We start from the raw sequence: 17,190 nt of genomic DNA, 5'->3' as shown, positions 1-17,190 counted from the left end.
TTGTATTTATTTTATTTGTATGTATTGTTCATATTTTACTATGTATCTTACTTCAGAAGTTATGATTGTGTCATCCATTTTCAATGTTTAATGGTTTTAATAAAATGAAATGGAAAATGTTTTGAATAATAAAGCATTTTGAAAAAGAAATACTTCAAGGATGAGCAAATTTGTTTCTCAGATACGTTGAGAAAAGGTTTGAATGCTGCCCCACAGATTCACAGAAGTTTGTGATAATTTTTCCCTTAAATGGGAATATGTGTTGTTTGGTTTCTATGGCCCAAATACTGAAGGTGACAATACGTTTTATTTAATAAATCTTAAATAATTTATAATAAAAATCCAATAAATGTCACATCAATAAGTTAAGAGTAAGTTTTCAAATAATATTCTTTCCTACTTTGATCATAGAAAATGAAAAATATATTTCCACCATTTCTAGAAATACAAATAGAAAATCAATTAAGACATGTAATGTTTGCTTAAATTATAATATTTTTGCTTAACATACACCTTAAATTTAATATTGAACTGCATTTACTTGAATTTACAACATCAAGCCAGTAAACTGATTAATTTAATTACAAATAAATACTTGAGAGATTAATTGTAGAATTTTTTAATGTTCTAAATGTTTTAAACTGTTTTCTTAGTCATCATCTTCCTCCTCCTCTTGGTCCGTGTCCTCCATCTCCTCCTGGGCAGCTTGCTGCTCCTCTAAAGCTTCTCTCAGCGCTTGCTCCTCCTCCAATGTTGGGTCCACGGCCTCTGTGATTTCTGGTCCGCTGGGATGTTCTTTCTGTGGCAGCGGGGGGGCGGGTGGGCGGTAGCCTTCTCCTGCATACTTCAGACCCCATCCAATATATATGTTCTCAAACTTCCTGAATAAAGAGACAACATGTGCTTGTTTGTAAACTGCAAAATTGCCTTCAGCATACTGTGAGAAATCAGACACGGGAAGTCAGACTATTCTGATGTTTTCACTTACTTTCCACAAGCATATGCGTGCGCTCCTGGCCAGAGGTTAGAACGCAGCACAGCGACTGCATGCTGAGAGGTGAGAGTGGAGGACATCTTGGAGGTCCAGGGAGGGATGTTGAATATTTCTGAGAGACACAAATAATAAAAAGATTTTGATTCCTTCCAAGGACATAGGTTTTGTTACAGAAAGGGAGGCACAATGAAGTCAGATCCCAACTTACACCCTTGACCGGTCGCCAGTCAGTCACACCGCTGTCACCTAGAGACAATGATTCACGCTCACGTTCACACCTACTGGTAACTCAGAGTCACCAGTTCATCTAACCTGCAACGATTTCTCATCTCTTCAGAACTTCTGAACCCTTACACCACCGAGGGGTCACTTATGTCATCCAACCAAAACCTGACAACCAGGTGCCAAATTAAAAACCAAAGGTGACTGTGCTTCTGCTCCCCTGGCACCCAGACTCCTGAAAAATCCCACTGTTGACTGTTTTTAACAACCTTTAAAAACTCACCTCTTTAGGATGGCCTTTCTATAATATTCAACAATTCAACCAGAGGTCACTGTTTAATAGATTTTAAGAGATTTAAAAGGTATTTAAAATAAACAAACCCCTTCTGAACCCCCTCATGTCCAAAGACAAAGACTGACCTGCATCTTGGGAGAGGGGAGTGAGCAGGGGGGGTCCAACTTCTGGCTCAGGCTCATCAGGCTCCTCTTCTTTCTCCTCAACCTCTCCGTCCTCGTTCGACTCTTCTCCTGGTTTCACAGCCAGGTTAATCCAAGTGCAGCGGCCCTAAAGCAGTCCATACTCAGACATTACATACGCACACGGACACATCAGCTGAGAAGATGGTCCGTGTACATGCTTTGATCAGACTCGTACCTGCGGCAGGATGTGCTGAACATGATGCACCCACGAGGACAAAGACTCAGCCATCTCAGAGACTGAAACGCCCTCAAAATCAGGATTCGTTTCATAGGTGTCCCCTGGTGCCTCCTCTTCCTCATCACCTTCCTCCTCCCTAGCCTGGTAAAACCCCCGGGGGCTGACCTGTGTGCCGGCGGAGATCCGAGCAATCTGTGCTCTCAGATAGTTGGCTTCGTTCCCGGGAAAAGGCGGGTAGCTGTTGACCGGCGCGTCCAGCCTCCCGGTGAAGAATTTACGGATCTGGCGAGCGACAGTAATCTGCACGGGAGTGACTGGAGGGAGCTTTACCCAAGGAAGACCAGGCTCTTTGCACACATAGTAAATAAACTTGTTAGCTCCTGTTCCTATGGCATCCTTCGGCACCACTGGCGGGGGTTTGTAGGTTGACAGAGGAAGTGGATCCATCTGAAAATAAACACAAGAAAAACAACAAGAAAAACGACTTTACTTCTTTACCCTTGAAAAGATTATGGGACTCTCTTTTTAAATATCAAAAGACTTAATTCATCAAAATAAAATTCTATTTCCTTGTCATCAATGTGTGAAACATTGTAATTAGAAGATAGAATCAAACATAATGAAAGGAAATACAAAATAAAAAGGACAAGGACAGTTTTCAACTACATCCTCAATTTTTTACATACACAGTCCAACAATGTACTAGTATTGACCTCGTCTTGTTCATCCTAAATTGAGGTGATCCTAATCTTAAATTGCTTCACAATCCTCCATAATGCTATGCTAGTTTCTTGGTGGGTAAACTTACTTTTTCTGTTTGTTTTCAGAGCGTAAATATCGGTGTCACTGTTCTAAAGAGAAAAACTTTGTGAATATTTACCAGAAGAACAGGCAGGTTAATTCACTTATGTATCTAAACCACATGAGCACCTGAGACCATTGCCATCTTGACAGGTGGAGGATCCTGATGTTTGGGGTCAAGGTCAGGACATGAGAGCTGTGATTCATCGATTGTGACCATTCTTCTTTTAAAAAAGTTAATTCTCATACGTGAGCCCATTTTCAAGTAATGACTGAGTCTCAAAGCAGGAAGTCACTAACAAAGCCAGGTAAAACAACATGCTGTACTCACTACTTGCTTCTCTTGCAAAACTGCTTCAACTCAGTAATTATTCCCAATAGTTTCTACTTTGCCATTCTTTTGTTTGCTCTTATTCAAATAAAAATAATTTAGAGGAATCATTTGTTTATATTTATTTGGTGCTTTTGCTCAACATGAATTACAGTAAGTGCATTCAGCTGAAGGCAGACTACGTCCGGGAGTTCGGTGTTACAGTAGACACACTTAGAAGTTTTTTCTTTTTCTTTTTTTAAATGAAATTAGACATCAGAAAGCACAAGATGGAGTCTTACATCGGATGCTAGGTGGAGCAGGAAGCCAATGCAGTGAACAGAGAACAGGAGTGCTGTGAGAAAACTTCTATACTGGAATGACCAGCACCTGGTTGAGCAGCAGAAGGGATGATTTCTTACAGGAGGACTCTACACGAGCGCTACAGGAGTGAGGAAATAATGCTCACATTTCCTTGACCTTCCTGGTAATTAAAGGTCAATGGTTCCTGGAGATATTTCACATTAAAAGCCTATCAGAAAATGGGAGCATTATTTCCTTTGAGCTGATTTGTGGGTTGAAACACCCACAGAAAGTGGTTGATGGTAGATTAAGAGCGATACAAAAAAAAACAGCAGTAGATGAAAACAGCATTTGTCTTAAAAACAGAGTGTGAGCAGCAGAATAGTTGTTGTACTGATGGAATTCTTGAATGAAATGAAAATGGGTCTTAATAGAATAAGATCAATATACTGTTAAAGCATTGAAACAACGGCCTGGTTCTCTCTACGGCTGCGGTAAATAAAGACCCCTTTCACAATTTGAGAATGAATGAAGATTATCTGGTACCTTGATTGACTACTTTCCACTTCCTCACCTCATTCTCCTGAGCCTCGGCCTCTGTCTCCTCTTCCACAGCCGCTTCATCAACCATTTGCTCTTCCACTTCATCGCCCTCTCTGTACTCAGCTTCAGCAACAATATAGTTGCTCTGCAATCCCAGAATTTTGCCCCACAGTCGGCAGCGCAGGAGCGCCTGCGACTCGACAAGCTGCTTGAGTGCAAGAAAGATCCTCTGCATCTCCTCTCTGCCCAGACCCACTCCAGCCTGCTCCATGTAGAAGCAAATCTCACTCACATTAGGAAGAGGTGTTTCCACCTGACGAAGAACAATAAACAGTGTTTATAGTATATATATTTATACATACAACTTGCTATTGTATGTGTAATGACTATTTTTTGGATTTTTGCCCTTTGTTTGTTTTTGACACCTGCCACACATGAAAATAGTCAATAAAATGCTGTTGAAATAACAGTGATATGTAACCTGTTGTCATTACATGTCTAAACAACATGTCACTTTTAAACCAGATGCCCTCTCCCCTTCAAATCACCAACACAAATGTAGAATTTAGGTGTATGAAGCCAATACCAGTTCATCCTCATGGTCAGCGTCTTCTGGCTGAGAAAACAGCAGCCGTTGCTGTTCAGCCAGCAGCTCAGCAGCTGTGGCCTGTGGGAGCTCTCGCAGAGAGCTTTGCTTGTCTTCAAATAAATCCCGCTTCACATCACGGCTCATATCCTCGATCACGTCCACCACGTTCTGTGGTTCCTCATCCAGCACCTTTATTAGTAAACAGGTGAGGTGGTCATAGCTGGAACATTAAAGGACAACACCAATGATGAATTCCTGAGCATTGGACCATCCTTTGGTCATTGTAGAGAATGAATACCAGGAAATGATATTCACACATACAAACAAATACATATAATATAAATTTACTAATGTATATGTATTGAGTACAGGCACTTTCCACAGAAAGTGGCATTTTGTATTGTGACTGCATATAGTCACAACGAGTCTCTCTCTGTTAGTGTATGAAAATCCAAATAAACAGCAGCACAGTTTTAATGAAACTATTAAGTGAGTAATATTATGCCAGTTTAGATGGTTTCCAATGTCAGCGGAGGACACAGTCACTGAAATCAATTATTTCCATTTCCAGCTTAGTGTCAGAAAATATTCAACAATGTTCATAATAATGTTGCTTAAATGTTAACATCATTTAGGCAACGATGCCAAATAATTGCTGTTGTTTCTCAAATCTAAGGATCTCTGTATTGAGTGTTTAAAGTTTATTTACTCCACAAAGTTACCAAAACAACTCAACAGAGGAGAGTGACTCTGCTTCTCGAAACAGTTGAATAACTTTTAACGGCTAATCTTGACACATTTTAACGGCATCATAAAATTTAAATAACATAATGGGTTGTTGTCTTGTGTGAGGGATTTATTAAATATTTTTTCCTGAGACAACAGCTTCCAATCTCGTGTTTTGAATATAGCTACTGCCAATGCACTTTAACTACTAACCAGACAAGCTAGCAGCCACGAGCTAACACACGCACATACACAGTTCTCACAGGTTCAGGTTGCTTTTCGTGCTGTTTTTCATCATGAAAGCCTTGAAGGAGGCGGCACAGTGTCGTCTCTGTTGACTGCTGTCTTGGTTTCCGTCCGCAGTGTCCATCGTTTCTCTGTTTTTTCTAAATCCGTGTCTGAACGTTTATCTTTCAACGGCAGCAACAGGTTAGCTAACCTTAACAGCCTCACTGAGTGGTAGCATAGAACCAAACTTCACCGGTTGCTGTGGTAACGGTAGCAGTGTGGTTGCTAGGCTCGCGAGGACGCTGCAAATCCAGGAGCGAAAAAAATTAAAATGGAAAACGATTATCTCGATACATAATTGGTAATAGGCTGTTCTTATGTAGCCAAAAAAGTTTTTAACGTAACCTATTTGCCAGTTGGATGTGAATTAAGATAAATTAAAATTCAGGACAAAAATGTATCATTTGAAGATAAATTGAAATTTCACAACTTCACCTTCACCATCTAACAAAACAAAATCCCCAGATGTGACAAAGTCCACAGCTCCATTACTTAAGTCAACTTATAGATAGTCCTGGTCAAATATTATAATTACAAATACAAGTGAAAGTTGTTGAGTCAATATTTTACTTGACTTAAAGTATTGGAGTACTTGCTTTTAAAAATACTTAAGTATTCAAAAGTATATTTTTTTATGTCAACATGTTGTTTTTGTGTTTTCTCTACTCACTTGTCTAAAAGTGTATGTGCAATAACATTTACTGTGACAACAATATTATCAGGTACCCCAGCTAGGAAAACATCAGTGTGCAGATGTGCAAGTAAAAATCTCTCCCACATTGTCGCTGAAGGCATAAAAAGACTTCAGACATCAGATGACATAAATGTTAACAGCATAATTTTAATTTATATACAGTACACACCTGACTGTAAATGATAATGGATACAAATTAAAACGAAAACCTGTGTTCAACAGTAGTCTAGTCATGAAGCAACCAGAGGAACACGATAGATTAAGGCCCAACTACTATTTCACACAGCTAATCTGTGCAGCAGAATAAAGTTTGAATGAACTCCTGTGGTACTTCCCAACATACTGTAAATCCACAACAGAGAGGCAGATAGATCTCTGGCTTGTCTTAATTATCAACCGCAGAATGAACTGATATCAGATTGTGCAGCCTGGATCTGAACCAATGCCTAAATTTAGAACAAGTCCATGTAGCACTGTCTCATCTCCCTTCTGTTGGACTGTGTACAAAAAATACTAAGAATTGAGGAAGAGCAAAGAAACACTTCGGAGGAAAAGCCTTTTAAATTGAACTCATCACATCAGTCTATCAGGCCTTTAACCTTCAGCAGTTTCCTTAAAACTGCAAATGATCACAGAGACGTAAAGTAACATAAAACACTCCTGGGTGTGTTGGGAAATTATCCTTAAGCTGTTACACAACAGAAAATACACAGATATAGTGAATATACACAATGTATTACTGTCACCAGCTGGTTGTTGGGGAAAAAACGCAAATAAGACACATTGAAAAAAACTATTGCAGCCGAGTGGTGCTGCATCTGACTGCAGTGTTATCTGGAGGGGGGAAAAACACAAAGACTCTGCTCCTTCTCGTCCCCGAACACAGCCACACCCCCCACAGCTAAGAGCTCACTCTCGCAGCTCGACAACTTTAACAGTTTCATGTTTGTTTTATGTGCTGAGTAACTGCCATACAGTGAAGCTTCATCCCGCAGTATCCTGTAGTTTTACAGACAGCACTGAGTTGTCCAGGCGTCTCTGTGGTGTAAGGTATTAAAATAAGACAGAGTTTAAAGAAGAGATTTGAGTGAAAGCTCCTTCAGTTGCGATATTGACCTTTAACCCTGTAACCTGACCAGTTCATCTGCATACTGGAACTGGTCACTGTTTTCATACTCCAGCATATCCAGAGCGACCTCGCAGCTCTCCTTGACGACACGTTCTCTGTCTCCACGGTAACGCTGCAGTACGGCCAGACAGTCGTCTTTGCCGATGGAGCCGAGAGCCTCTGCCGCCTCGTGCCGGACCATGGGGTTCTCACTGGATCGTTCCAGGGCTGCGCACAGGGCAGGGACCGCTGCCGGGTGCTGCATCTGACCCAGGACGTAGCCGATCTCATGACGGAACAGAGCGCTCGAGCACTGCAGCCCTGGAGGCAAACGTCACAAGAGAGGGTCACACACTGAGAGCAGGCTGCACGTACGACATGTAGGATTTACCAATGTCATCGTGTGCAGAGTGTGTGTGTGTGTGTGTGCGCATGCACGTCGGTGTTGCAAGTATGATTATATGCAGTTATATACGTGAAACTGTGGCAGGGCAAATTAAATTTAATACTAATTTAATACTACAAATAATGATAATCATAAGTTACTACATTAGTGGGAAAACAAGCCAAATATCCTCTTCACTGTGGCAAAGACATGAGCTATCAGCGATCATTCGGATGATCCTCAATAACCAATATTGTCCATCGGCACAACCTCCGTCATCATTATTCCAGTGCTCTCAAGATTCAGTTCCGACCTGTTTTCAGGTGGAGAACTTGGCATTGTTCACTGAATGTGAATCAATTACCAGGAAAAATAAACATCATCTACCATGAATGATGTTAGCTCTGGTAGGACTCATAACTGGGGTCCAGTACTAGATCATATACAGAGCACCGCACTTGTGCGACCCACGTGTGTTCCAGGACCATCATGTGTAGTATGATGGGGATTAATTGTCACTGTTATCAAAGTTATCAGGGCTGAAGTTTCAGTTGTGACTGCAGTGATGCACAGATAAAACAGTAAGCCACAGTGTTGTAACCTACCATCTCCCAGTGCCAGGGCAGCCTCCTCGTTGCCCAGGTTACGCAGGGCAAACATAGCGCGGTAGCGTTCGAAGAGTGGCAGACTCTCATTCAACAGGTTGGAGCGCAGCTCTGACACACTCTTGCTCACAGCTGGAGGGGCCGGGTCTACGGAGCAGTAGGGGTTCTTGTCTGTACTTCCATCCTCCAGCTGTTTCTCTCCTCCAGTCTGCAGCCACTCCAGCCGACGAACAGCCAACTGACACGTTTCTGCAACCTGCAGGGAGGACGACCTCACATTTACAACAGGTTTACAATCAGACACAAGTCTTTTTTTACACTTAATTGTTTTTATATGGATGTTGTGATTTCAGGGGAAAATTTAGAGATTCAAACAACAAAGGTGAAGGAAACATCTTGGGATTATCTACATCATTATCATTATCATCATCAGAGTTCACACACATTTCTTTTCCATGACGTTAAACCAGTTTCCATGACCAACATTTAATTATGTGTTAATTATCCTGAGAGATAAGATGATAATGTATTTGTCACTTTCTTTTAATTCTGGGTGAAAGACAAAAACAGGCTGATTTGTGCAGAGGAGTGACTCCACAGATGGACTGCGTCTCGTCAGTCCTCCCTAAATTAAATTAAGGCCGACATCTGCCTCGCCGTGTTTTTATTTCTCTGTATTTACAGTTCATAAATACTGCCACAGTAAACAAAAGTAACACATGTTTAGCCGGCTCAAAATTAAATTGAGCTCTTTTAAAGGACTCCATAAAAATATCTGCCCAGATTAGCCTTCCTTCGCGTTTTTACATTGTGCCGTTGAACTGAGAATCTGATCCGGTGCCTCAGTATCTACATGCTGAGTGTTCCTACCTCAATGACAGGATCCTGACTGTACTCTTTGAGTAGGTCCAGAACTGCAGGATCACCAATTGCTCCTAGAGCCTCCCCTACAAACAGAGACACAGTCAGAGAGAGCTGAACAAGTCATCAAAATATTGTCGAAATCACAATATGGCCAAGATCCGAAACGCAGGACCTGCAATTTCTTTGATTACGGTAAAATGTGTCACAAAACACCTTTAAAGACCCCCGACAAACAATCATATTCTACAGATGTAAGGGAACATGCTTATTTGGCACAGTCCATCACTTTTTAAATTTTTATAAAATGAAAAGCATTAATGACCATTCCCACTAAAATCGTGACTCGTATCACAATCACAATATCTGCCGAAATAATCACAAAATTACTTTTGTGTGCGCATTCGTTTGTTTGTGTATGTTCAAAGCATCACAAGCATATGCACGTGTGTTGATGTAAAAAGAAAAACACTCTTTTCAAAAACTCTTTCCACCTCCCACCCCCCCATAATGTGTGTGCGTGTGCATGTTTACCTGCTTCGTGCCGAACCATCGGTTCTTGCTGTGTGTCTTTGAGAACTGCAGTCAAAGAGGGAATGGCCTGTCTGTCCTGCATCTGCCCCAGGCAGTAGGCCAGCTCATGCTTCAGCAGGGCGGACTCATCAGTGAAGGCCTTACTGATCCACTCTATAGCTTCAGCTCCTGACACACACGTCACAGCTTCAATCAGTTCACACAGTTAAACACATCACACAGATGTTCATCCTGAAGACGACCTGCCTCCGCCTCTGTCTGGATTTCATGGCTGAATACATCTCAACAAGTCAACAACAACAACAACAACCTGTATGAGGTGTAAACAGTAGAGGATTGTCATAAACTCCCTTCCTTATTCTTGGTAGCTGTCTGAGAATTTCGTCCATTATTATACATTGTCCTGTTAGTCATTCATACACACTATGACTGAGTCATCGATATATTCACCGTGTGTCCGCTTCAGTGCCTGAACTGAACTGTCTCAGCTTGTAAACACAGGAACTAAAGAGAAAATTGCCCAAATTTACCACTGATATGTAGATCGGACCGTATTCTACAAACACATGATCAACCTCCAATGTTAAGTTGTGCCTGACCTGTGTTAAACCCAGGCTGGGAGCAGTATTACTGAAGGTTTTACTGTGCAGCTCCTCAAAAAAGTAACTGATAAAATTGAGATCTGACAAGTTTTAGACCTAAAGGACACTTTGCCAATGTTGAGAGCAGTGCCAGAGCAAATTGGGTATCTGGCTATGACTTATACGACAGTGATTTCTTATTCTCTAAAACTCTAATGGACATGTAGACGTTTTGTGAATGTGTTTTACCTCCCAGGTTCTTCAGGGTGAATAAGGCTCTGAACCGCCGGGTCAGGTCCAGTCCTGGATCCACAAGAATCTGTCCTATTGTTGCCACCTGCTCGACACTGGCCATACTGCTGCACAGGAAGACAGATGTGTTTAACTGTATGTCATTAGTTAATAAAATAAACTGAGCTAATCGACATTAACTGGTCACATGAGATAAAACATGCTAAAACTCTTATGAGAGAATATTTACTGCTATTCTCTGTAAGTTTCATCCTTCACAGGCAGGTGATTGGACAGAATAAGTCAACATTTATCAACTAGACAATTTGACAGATTTTCCTGAAAATGTAAACCAATTTTGTATCTGCATGATAATATTACAAATTACAATATAAACATATAAATAAATATAAACATGTCTAAAATAACCTTATAAACATCAGTATGGATATCTAAATATTTCATTGTAATCATGAGATTGTATTAAAAATAATTACATAAGGTAATAAAACCAATGCTGAAAGCAATTAACTCTGTATCACAGTTACATTACATGAGACAAAACTCTTCACAAATTGCAAATCAATTTCAAATATAAACTTTATTGACTTTAATTACAGCTTGTTCACTGGCACTGACTACCGATAACGAAGTGTTAACTTTAATTTATATATTAACTCCAGTTCACAGAACAGTTTTCCAGCCACGTTTCCAACTACAGAGTTTCATGACGGTACCAGCTGTGGTTATGAAAGGCTGAGCCGGCTGAAGCTAACTGTTAGCTTCCCCAGCTAAACCTTCAGCTAACTCCAGCTAAACATCCCTCACAAGTACATAACACGGGATTCACAAACACCGACACGGGGCGGTGAAGAGAGCAGGACTTCGCGGTACTGACCTTCAGAGATTACAGGTGCCGTTCAACACAACTCTGATATGGTACTGACTCTGACAGCTGCCGCCGCTACACGAGTTTCACTCATGGATGTTATGAGAACCGCTACTTCCGCTGGCCGTGTTTCTTCTTCGTTAGTGTATTAGTGGTTGGCAAATGACTTCTGGGTGCATTACCGCCACCTACCGATCGGTGTGGACTAAATATCTACTGCAGTATTTACACCAAACAAAGACTTACAATCAAAGCTTATAAATCATTATCTATACACTTTAATACCTGACTGACCATTTATTTTGTCCCTTTATTTCTATTATTTAGTTTTATTTATTTATTTATTTATTTTCTATCTTCTGACCTGCAATGTTCTCATTCTTATTGCTTCTTGCTGAGTTGTTTCTATTGTTTCTGCATTAATCCTGAATGGGATTTGTGCCTTTGACTGTAATAAAGATTGTGAACTTAAAAAAAAGGATCACTGAGAAAAAACAACCAAGGCAATAAATAAAAAAAAGTCAAAATTAAAAAAATTAAGGGAATCAAGTGAAAATAAAATTGCTTGATACTCATATTTTGTTGATCTTAAATCTTAAATACTGTAAAGGGGTCTCCAACAATTATGACCTGAAGATTTTCTATTTTTAATAATATTACTGATATTTTGTTCTCCAATCTTTCTTATTGCATTCTTAATACAAACACTTCTCTCTCTGAAACACTTCTGACAATATAATAAAACAAGTTCCACTGTTTACAAGAACTGTAAAGCCCAGTATGGCCTGTCCCTAATCTTGTAATAAGTCTCTCCTCTTTCACCACATCGTAAAAAGCACTAAATATGTTGTAGTTTACTTGATCTTGTAATATGGTTATCATGTAGGCCTACTTATAATAAAACCATATAAAAAAATCTTATACATAAACAGAGTTATATTGAGTACAGCTGCAGCTCCACTCTGTCACAGTCTGTGGTCAAACATGCTGGATTAAATGGTATGTGGTGCCCTCATCTGTCCAACTGTCAGCACTGCACCTTAGATTTAAACAAACTAATAAATGAAGGGAACAACCTACTTCTGACTGACTGTAGAACCTGTGGAATAAAAAGCTTGAAGAATATGATACGAAGTCAATAGAAATGGACTAAAACACACACACAAAAAAAACACAGTTGAGTGAACAAAAGGACAGATATTGTTTTTTTTTTTATTTCTGAGCTGTTTCATTCAACATTAAGCAGCACAACATGACTGACAGTGTAGGCGTTGGCTGTGATTAGTTTTCCTCCATGAACACAGTGTACGGTCTATCCACTAAAATTCATTCCACTGACTAAAAGCTCCGCTTCAAAGTAATGTAATGTAATCTAATAATGTCAAAAGTTAAAAGTAATATTTGTCTTTTAAATAAGTCACAAGTTTCCAATAATAATAACACTCACGTAAAGTACAGATACTGCAAAAACAACTTGGTCACCTGTTAGCTATTGATCATCAGAAAAAACTTTATTAGTTCCCACAGAGAAATGCTTTGTAACAGCTGATCAAGACTTTGGAAGTTGTAAAATTAAACAGGAAGAAACAGCCAACACAAGAAACAGCCAACAATCTGGAGTGTCATGGAAACAGAGTGTTACTGTTCTGAAGTTTACTTTTGCTTTAGTTGGTTTTTAAATGTAAACACTAAGATTCTCTTCAGTGACTTCCACGCTCAGTTTCCAGAGCAGGAGCATCAACTATGAATGTGCTAAAGGAGCAATCAGAGCGGATCGGCAGGATGACAGAGCAGACCCGTCACCTGGACACTTCAGGCGGTCTATCACGGGGGAGCAGGGAGAATCTCTCAGCCAGCAGCCAAGAGAGGGACGTTGGCCGGCGGCAGCCCCGGGCGGAGAACTGTGGGCAGGAGGTGGAGGTGTGTCCTACCTTAGCAGCAGGGAACAAGCCCCCGAAATGCCCGACTGCAGCTCAGCCTCACCAGACACTCGATGTTCATGCAGCGCACGAGGGTGGTCACATCTCACAGGAGGAAAACTGCGAATACAAACTACCACAAGAGACTTTGAGTTTGTACATGGACTCTGACACTGGCTTAGACGTGCGTCTGTGCAAGAAGAAACACAGGCGCAAGAAAGCCAGGAAGAGGCGTAAATGGAAGCCTTATCACAAACTGTCCTGGGAGGAAAAGAAAGCCAAGGATGAGAGAGAGACGGCCAGGGCCATTCGGGTAAGAGAGGAGATGTTCGCCAAAGGGCGCCCAATGGCCCCCTATAACACCACACAGTACCTGATAGACACCAATTACCATGGGGAGCCCGACCTCAGCACCGGTGTCGGGTGGCCCTCAGGGGTCGGTGGCTGCACGGAGGACTATAGAGGCGGCGACAGCATTAGGAGGCCCAGGAACGCAAGCAGGGAGTTTCTCCAAAGAGAATATTCCCGAGACCTAGAGACGTACCAGGTCGAGAGGCTGCAGAGTCTGACCAAGCAGGAGCTGGTGTGGGAGTACCTGGAGCTGCAGAGGTGCATGTCCCGGATGGAGGAGGAGAACAACCTGCTGAGGTGCGCCATGGCTCCCTGGTGCAGCTCAGAGAGCTGAAGACACTGAGGGCCCCAAACAGCTCCTTCTGAACCAGCTGAGTGACCACAGGGCCCAAGGTTGTTACCAGCTGGAGGACACCATATGAAAGAAAATACATGGGACTACTGCATTTAAAATTATATATAAAAAAACAGAAATGTAAATATTCAGTAATAAGACTATTTATTTGAATTTGTCATATCTTCACAGGCCTACTCGGGATTCAGCACGTGTGTATGTGTGTGTCATATATAATCATTATGTCAGGCCCAAATAATGATATAACAGTAAGAGGCATCAAACCAACACTTTTATTATTATAATACTTAAACACCATTTACCTTTACTTAAGCAAGATTTCATATGCAGGACTTTGTAATGGAGTATTTTTACATTGTTGTATTGGTTCTTTTACTCAGAGGATCATAATGCTTCTTCCACCACCTGCTAGCGAAAGTACCAGCTTTTAGCCTTACTGAAACATGTTGCTTAATGACTGATGATTAACAACTTATTCTCTGTCAGTTGATCCATCTGGCTCACATGTGTTGTGGCATTATTTGTAGGCCTACATGACAACTATATTACAAGGTTTACCTACATTAAATATTTTTCATAAGATTGAATACTACATGAAACAGCTATGTAGTTACCGGACCAGTGGAGGACAAAGGGAACACCCACCTAGCCAGCCAGGTCAGCCCGAATCACCACTTAGATAGATGGGGTGGCAGGGTAGATAGGATAGATAGAGGGGTAGATAGGGCTGATAGAGTAGATAGGGGGTAGATAGAGCTGATAGAGTAGATAGGGGGGTAGATAGGGCTGATAGGGTAGTTAGAGGGGTAGATAGGGCTGATAGGGTAGTTAGGGTAGATAGGCCACAAACCAAATCATCCTTCTTCTAGCCACATCTGCCATTGCAGTTCTCAGGTGTCCCATCATCACGTCATACTGACGACAAAGACTTTGCTGAAGCCACGTCGTAAGAAGCATGTAGGCCTACTTGTAATAGAAATATATCAAATAAAACCTTATATGAACAAACACATACATCAGCCGCCACTAATGATGTGCGGGACGGGCTCTTAAACTCTCTTCCTCTGATGCTTAAACGGCTGCAGCTGTGGTGATGACTCGCAGGATCATTGCCGCACCAATAGGAGAAGCCGGCCGTGGAGTCAGAGGCTCTTCCTCTCTGCTCCGACCAATCCCGTCACGGAGTCCGTGCAGCCTGTTAAGCATAAAGACAAGACACACTTTAAAATCCAGGTGACTGTGCAGCACTCAGTTGAACATATTTTTTGTATCATGTGGAAAGTTGAACAAGAAAGAGCAGAACTGATGACAATTACAGATGATTGTGCCAGTAGAGGATAACATTAAAAGTACTAGAAAATTTCTGGAGAACTTTTGAATGTTCCTGCTGCTTGGTGCATGTACTTCACTCCTCATGTTTCAATCTGTAAAAAAGGAGTTTATTTTCAGTTTCATTTGAGGTCGTAGAGACTAATCCTGACACTGACCTCAGTCACTGCAGCTGTCCCTCAAAAAGCCTTTTGAAGCTGTCACAACTGGCCAAAATAACCTCACATTGGTTTCAAACACATATTTGTCCCCACAACCACAGCAAGACATGTTTACACACATGTACATGCCCTAACAGAAGTTGATCTGCAATAAAGCTATACCACTATATCCCCAGATAGAAGATAGCTGAGTCATTCTATGAAACTGGAGCCATTTAGGGCCACATTTGATGAGATGCATAAGGCACAAAAATAGGCAGAAGTGTTTTTCCAAATCTTAAAACCATTAAGTCAAGTACTGTTACCATGATGTTAAATGAGAAAATATTATTCATAAAGACTAAGAAAATATTTTTAGCTATTTTTCCTTAGTACATGGCAATTTTGACATGCCCTTATTAAACAACTTGACATTTGTATCTAAAATATCACCAATACATTTTTTTTTTTTTTATCAAACCTTTATTATTGTCAGGATTATGTGTGTCCCTATTTACATGAGATTTTTTTTTTTTTTTTATAAACATACTTTTTTGTAAAAATGTAATGGTTCGTGTGTCACTCATTTTGACTTACCAACACGTCACACTAACATGTTTCGTCTATAAACAATGTAATGTTACTTTTAACTGACATCATATAGAGGAAATGACATAATTTGAGGCTTTGGAGCAGCCAGGAACAAAAGCCGGCAAGTTCTGATTGGCACATAACAAATGTCTAAAAAGCTGGTCTGTCCTCTCAAGATGAACTGGAAGAAGTTTTCTGGTATAATCATCATCATCATCATCATCACCACCACAGCCCATTTCAGAATTGAGGAAGTACATGCAGTCTCCTTTGTCCATACATGAGCTCCTCCTTCTGTTGGCAGTGGTCATTCAGTTTTCAGTGTGGACACCTTTGAATGACAGTAAAAGACAAATACTTAAGTTCAGACATGGTAATTCACAGTTAATCACACACACATATCAGCTGTCAGGACAGTCTGCTTCAGTTCAGGACTGTTGTGTATGAATTTACAGTATTAAATGACAAACCCCTACAAGATAATGTTCTTCTATACATTGTGTATAGTACTCAATACAATACGATACCAGCGAGATCAGGAGACAGAAAATACGTTAATGAGATGAACCTGAATGTTTTGCTGCATGTAGGAAAATCATATCAGTGACTGATTTTTTTCTAATAAAATGATGCTGAATTAATTGTTAAACTATATTTCTCCTTGTCCTGCAAATGTTTGCATGTTTGGGACCAGGTAAGGTTAGCATAACAAACACGAAGTTATCAGCTAGCTAGCTAGCTAGGTTAGCAAAGTACATCCGTAATTCACATTAACTCTAATATATATTTGGATGTTAACTGTCTCCCGTTCTCCGGTCAAAACACGTAGGAAAAAAACACTAGCTTTTCGGGAGCATCATACACGTTAAAACTGTAGGTGTTATACACTGAATGCAGACACTAGTGATGCAGGTGCAAGAGGATTTTATTTTTAATCAGAAATGCTGCAACTGTTAAACTTAAAAGAACGGCGATCCTCTTGTGTAGCACATTAAAGTTTATTCTGTAGGAACAACAATAAACACACATCAGTCCTCAGCATCTGTGTCTGACGATCTCCCTACTACTGTCTGACGTCACTCCGCTACTGAGCAGCGTCAGCTACCGAGACCGTGTAGACACAGCGCCCTCTGCTGACCAGGCGTTCCCACCGTGTAAATACAAATTTTCATCAGGAAATGAA

The 17,190-nt window shown here is 40.7% G+C and overlaps 3 protein-coding genes across 4 annotated transcripts; 1 reads left to right on the top strand and 2 right to left on the bottom strand.

Annotated features, from left to right (window-relative positions):
* Window positions 1-529: 529 nt before the first annotated feature.
* On the bottom strand, window positions 530-6,162 carry rsph4a (radial spoke head component 4A). The gene is made up of 7 exons (XM_023413284.2): window positions 5,410-6,162; window positions 4,418-4,640; window positions 3,863-4,144; window positions 1,872-2,321; window positions 1,637-1,781; window positions 989-1,106; window positions 530-881 (listed from the first exon to the last, which is right to left on the bottom strand). The coding sequence occupies exons 1-7, from the start codon at window positions 5,514-5,516 to the stop codon at window positions 650-652; spliced, it is 1,557 nt and encodes a 518-aa protein (XP_023269052.1). The 5' UTR covers window positions 5,517-6,162; the 3' UTR covers window positions 530-649.
* A 93-nt stretch (window positions 6,163-6,255) lies between these two features.
* dohh (deoxyhypusine hydroxylase/monooxygenase) lies at window positions 6,256-11,449 on the bottom strand. 2 transcript variants are annotated; one of them, XM_023413352.2, is made up of 6 exons: window positions 11,332-11,449; window positions 10,452-10,558; window positions 9,622-9,789; window positions 9,097-9,173; window positions 8,227-8,482; window positions 6,256-7,557 (listed from the first exon to the last, which is right to left on the bottom strand). In XM_023413352.2, the coding sequence occupies exons 2-6, from the start codon at window positions 10,555-10,557 to the stop codon at window positions 7,247-7,249; spliced, it is 918 nt and encodes a 305-aa protein (XP_023269120.1). In that variant the 5' UTR covers window position 10,558; window positions 11,332-11,449; the 3' UTR covers window positions 6,256-7,246. The 2 variants fall into 2 exon arrangements, with proteins under 2 accessions (XP_023269120.1, XP_023269119.1); XM_023413351.2 differs by having other exon boundaries at window positions 10,452-10,561; window positions 11,332-11,440.
* A 1,084-nt stretch (window positions 11,450-12,533) lies between these two features.
* LOC111660158 (protein HEXIM1-like) lies at window positions 12,534-16,406 on the top strand. Its single transcript, XM_087175858.1, has one exon. It carries the CDS (start codon window positions 13,066-13,068, stop codon window positions 13,924-13,926), a length of 861 nt encoding a protein of 286 aa, XP_087031984.1. The 5' UTR covers window positions 12,534-13,065; the 3' UTR covers window positions 13,927-16,406.
* Window positions 16,407-17,190: the final 784 nt, after the last annotated feature.

Source organism: Seriola lalandi, unplaced genomic scaffold (genome assembly GCF_002814215.2).
Source record: "Seriola lalandi dorsalis isolate HSWRI2012SDOR001 ecotype SW California unplaced genomic scaffold, Sedor1 jcf7180002054511, whole genome shotgun sequence".
NCBI classification, from domain to species: Eukaryota; Metazoa; Chordata; class Actinopteri; order Carangiformes; family Carangidae; genus Seriola; species Seriola lalandi.
Note: the sequence above shows the minus strand (reverse complement) of the source record. Positions and strands in the feature narration are given on the sequence as shown.

What these genes read in the sequence shown, in the direction of transcription:
- rsph4a (XM_023413284.2), bottom strand. Translation starts at nt 5,516, where the DNA reads ATGGACACTGCGGACGGAAACCAAGACAGCAGTCAACAGAGACGACAC. An exon ending in TTCAGCACATCCTGCCGCAG is followed by an intron (nt 1,782 to 1,871) that starts GTACGAGTCTGA and finishes GGACTGCTTTAG; the next exon opens with GGCCGCTGCACTTGGATTAA. An exon ending in TCCCCTCTCCCAAGATGCAG is followed by an intron (nt 1,107 to 1,636) that starts GTCAGTCTTTGT and finishes TGTGTCTCTCAG; the next exon opens with AAATATTCAACATCCCTCCC.
- dohh (XM_023413352.2), bottom strand. Translation starts at nt 10,557, where the DNA reads ATGGCCAGTGTCGAGCAGGTGGCAACAATAGGACAGATTCTTGTGGAT. An exon ending in CACCCTGAAGAACCTGGGAG is followed by an intron (nt 9,790 to 10,451) that starts GTAAAACACATT and finishes CGTGTGTGTCAG; the next exon opens with GAGCTGAAGCTATAGAGTGG. An exon ending in GTCAGGATCCTGTCATTGAG is followed by an intron (nt 8,483 to 9,096) that starts GTAGGAACACTC and finishes TCCTCCCTGCAG; the next exon opens with GTTGCAGAAACGTGTCAGTT.
- LOC111660158 (XM_087175858.1), top strand. Translation starts at nt 13,066, where the DNA reads ATGAATGTGCTAAAGGAGCAATCAGAGCGGATCGGCAGGATGACAGAG.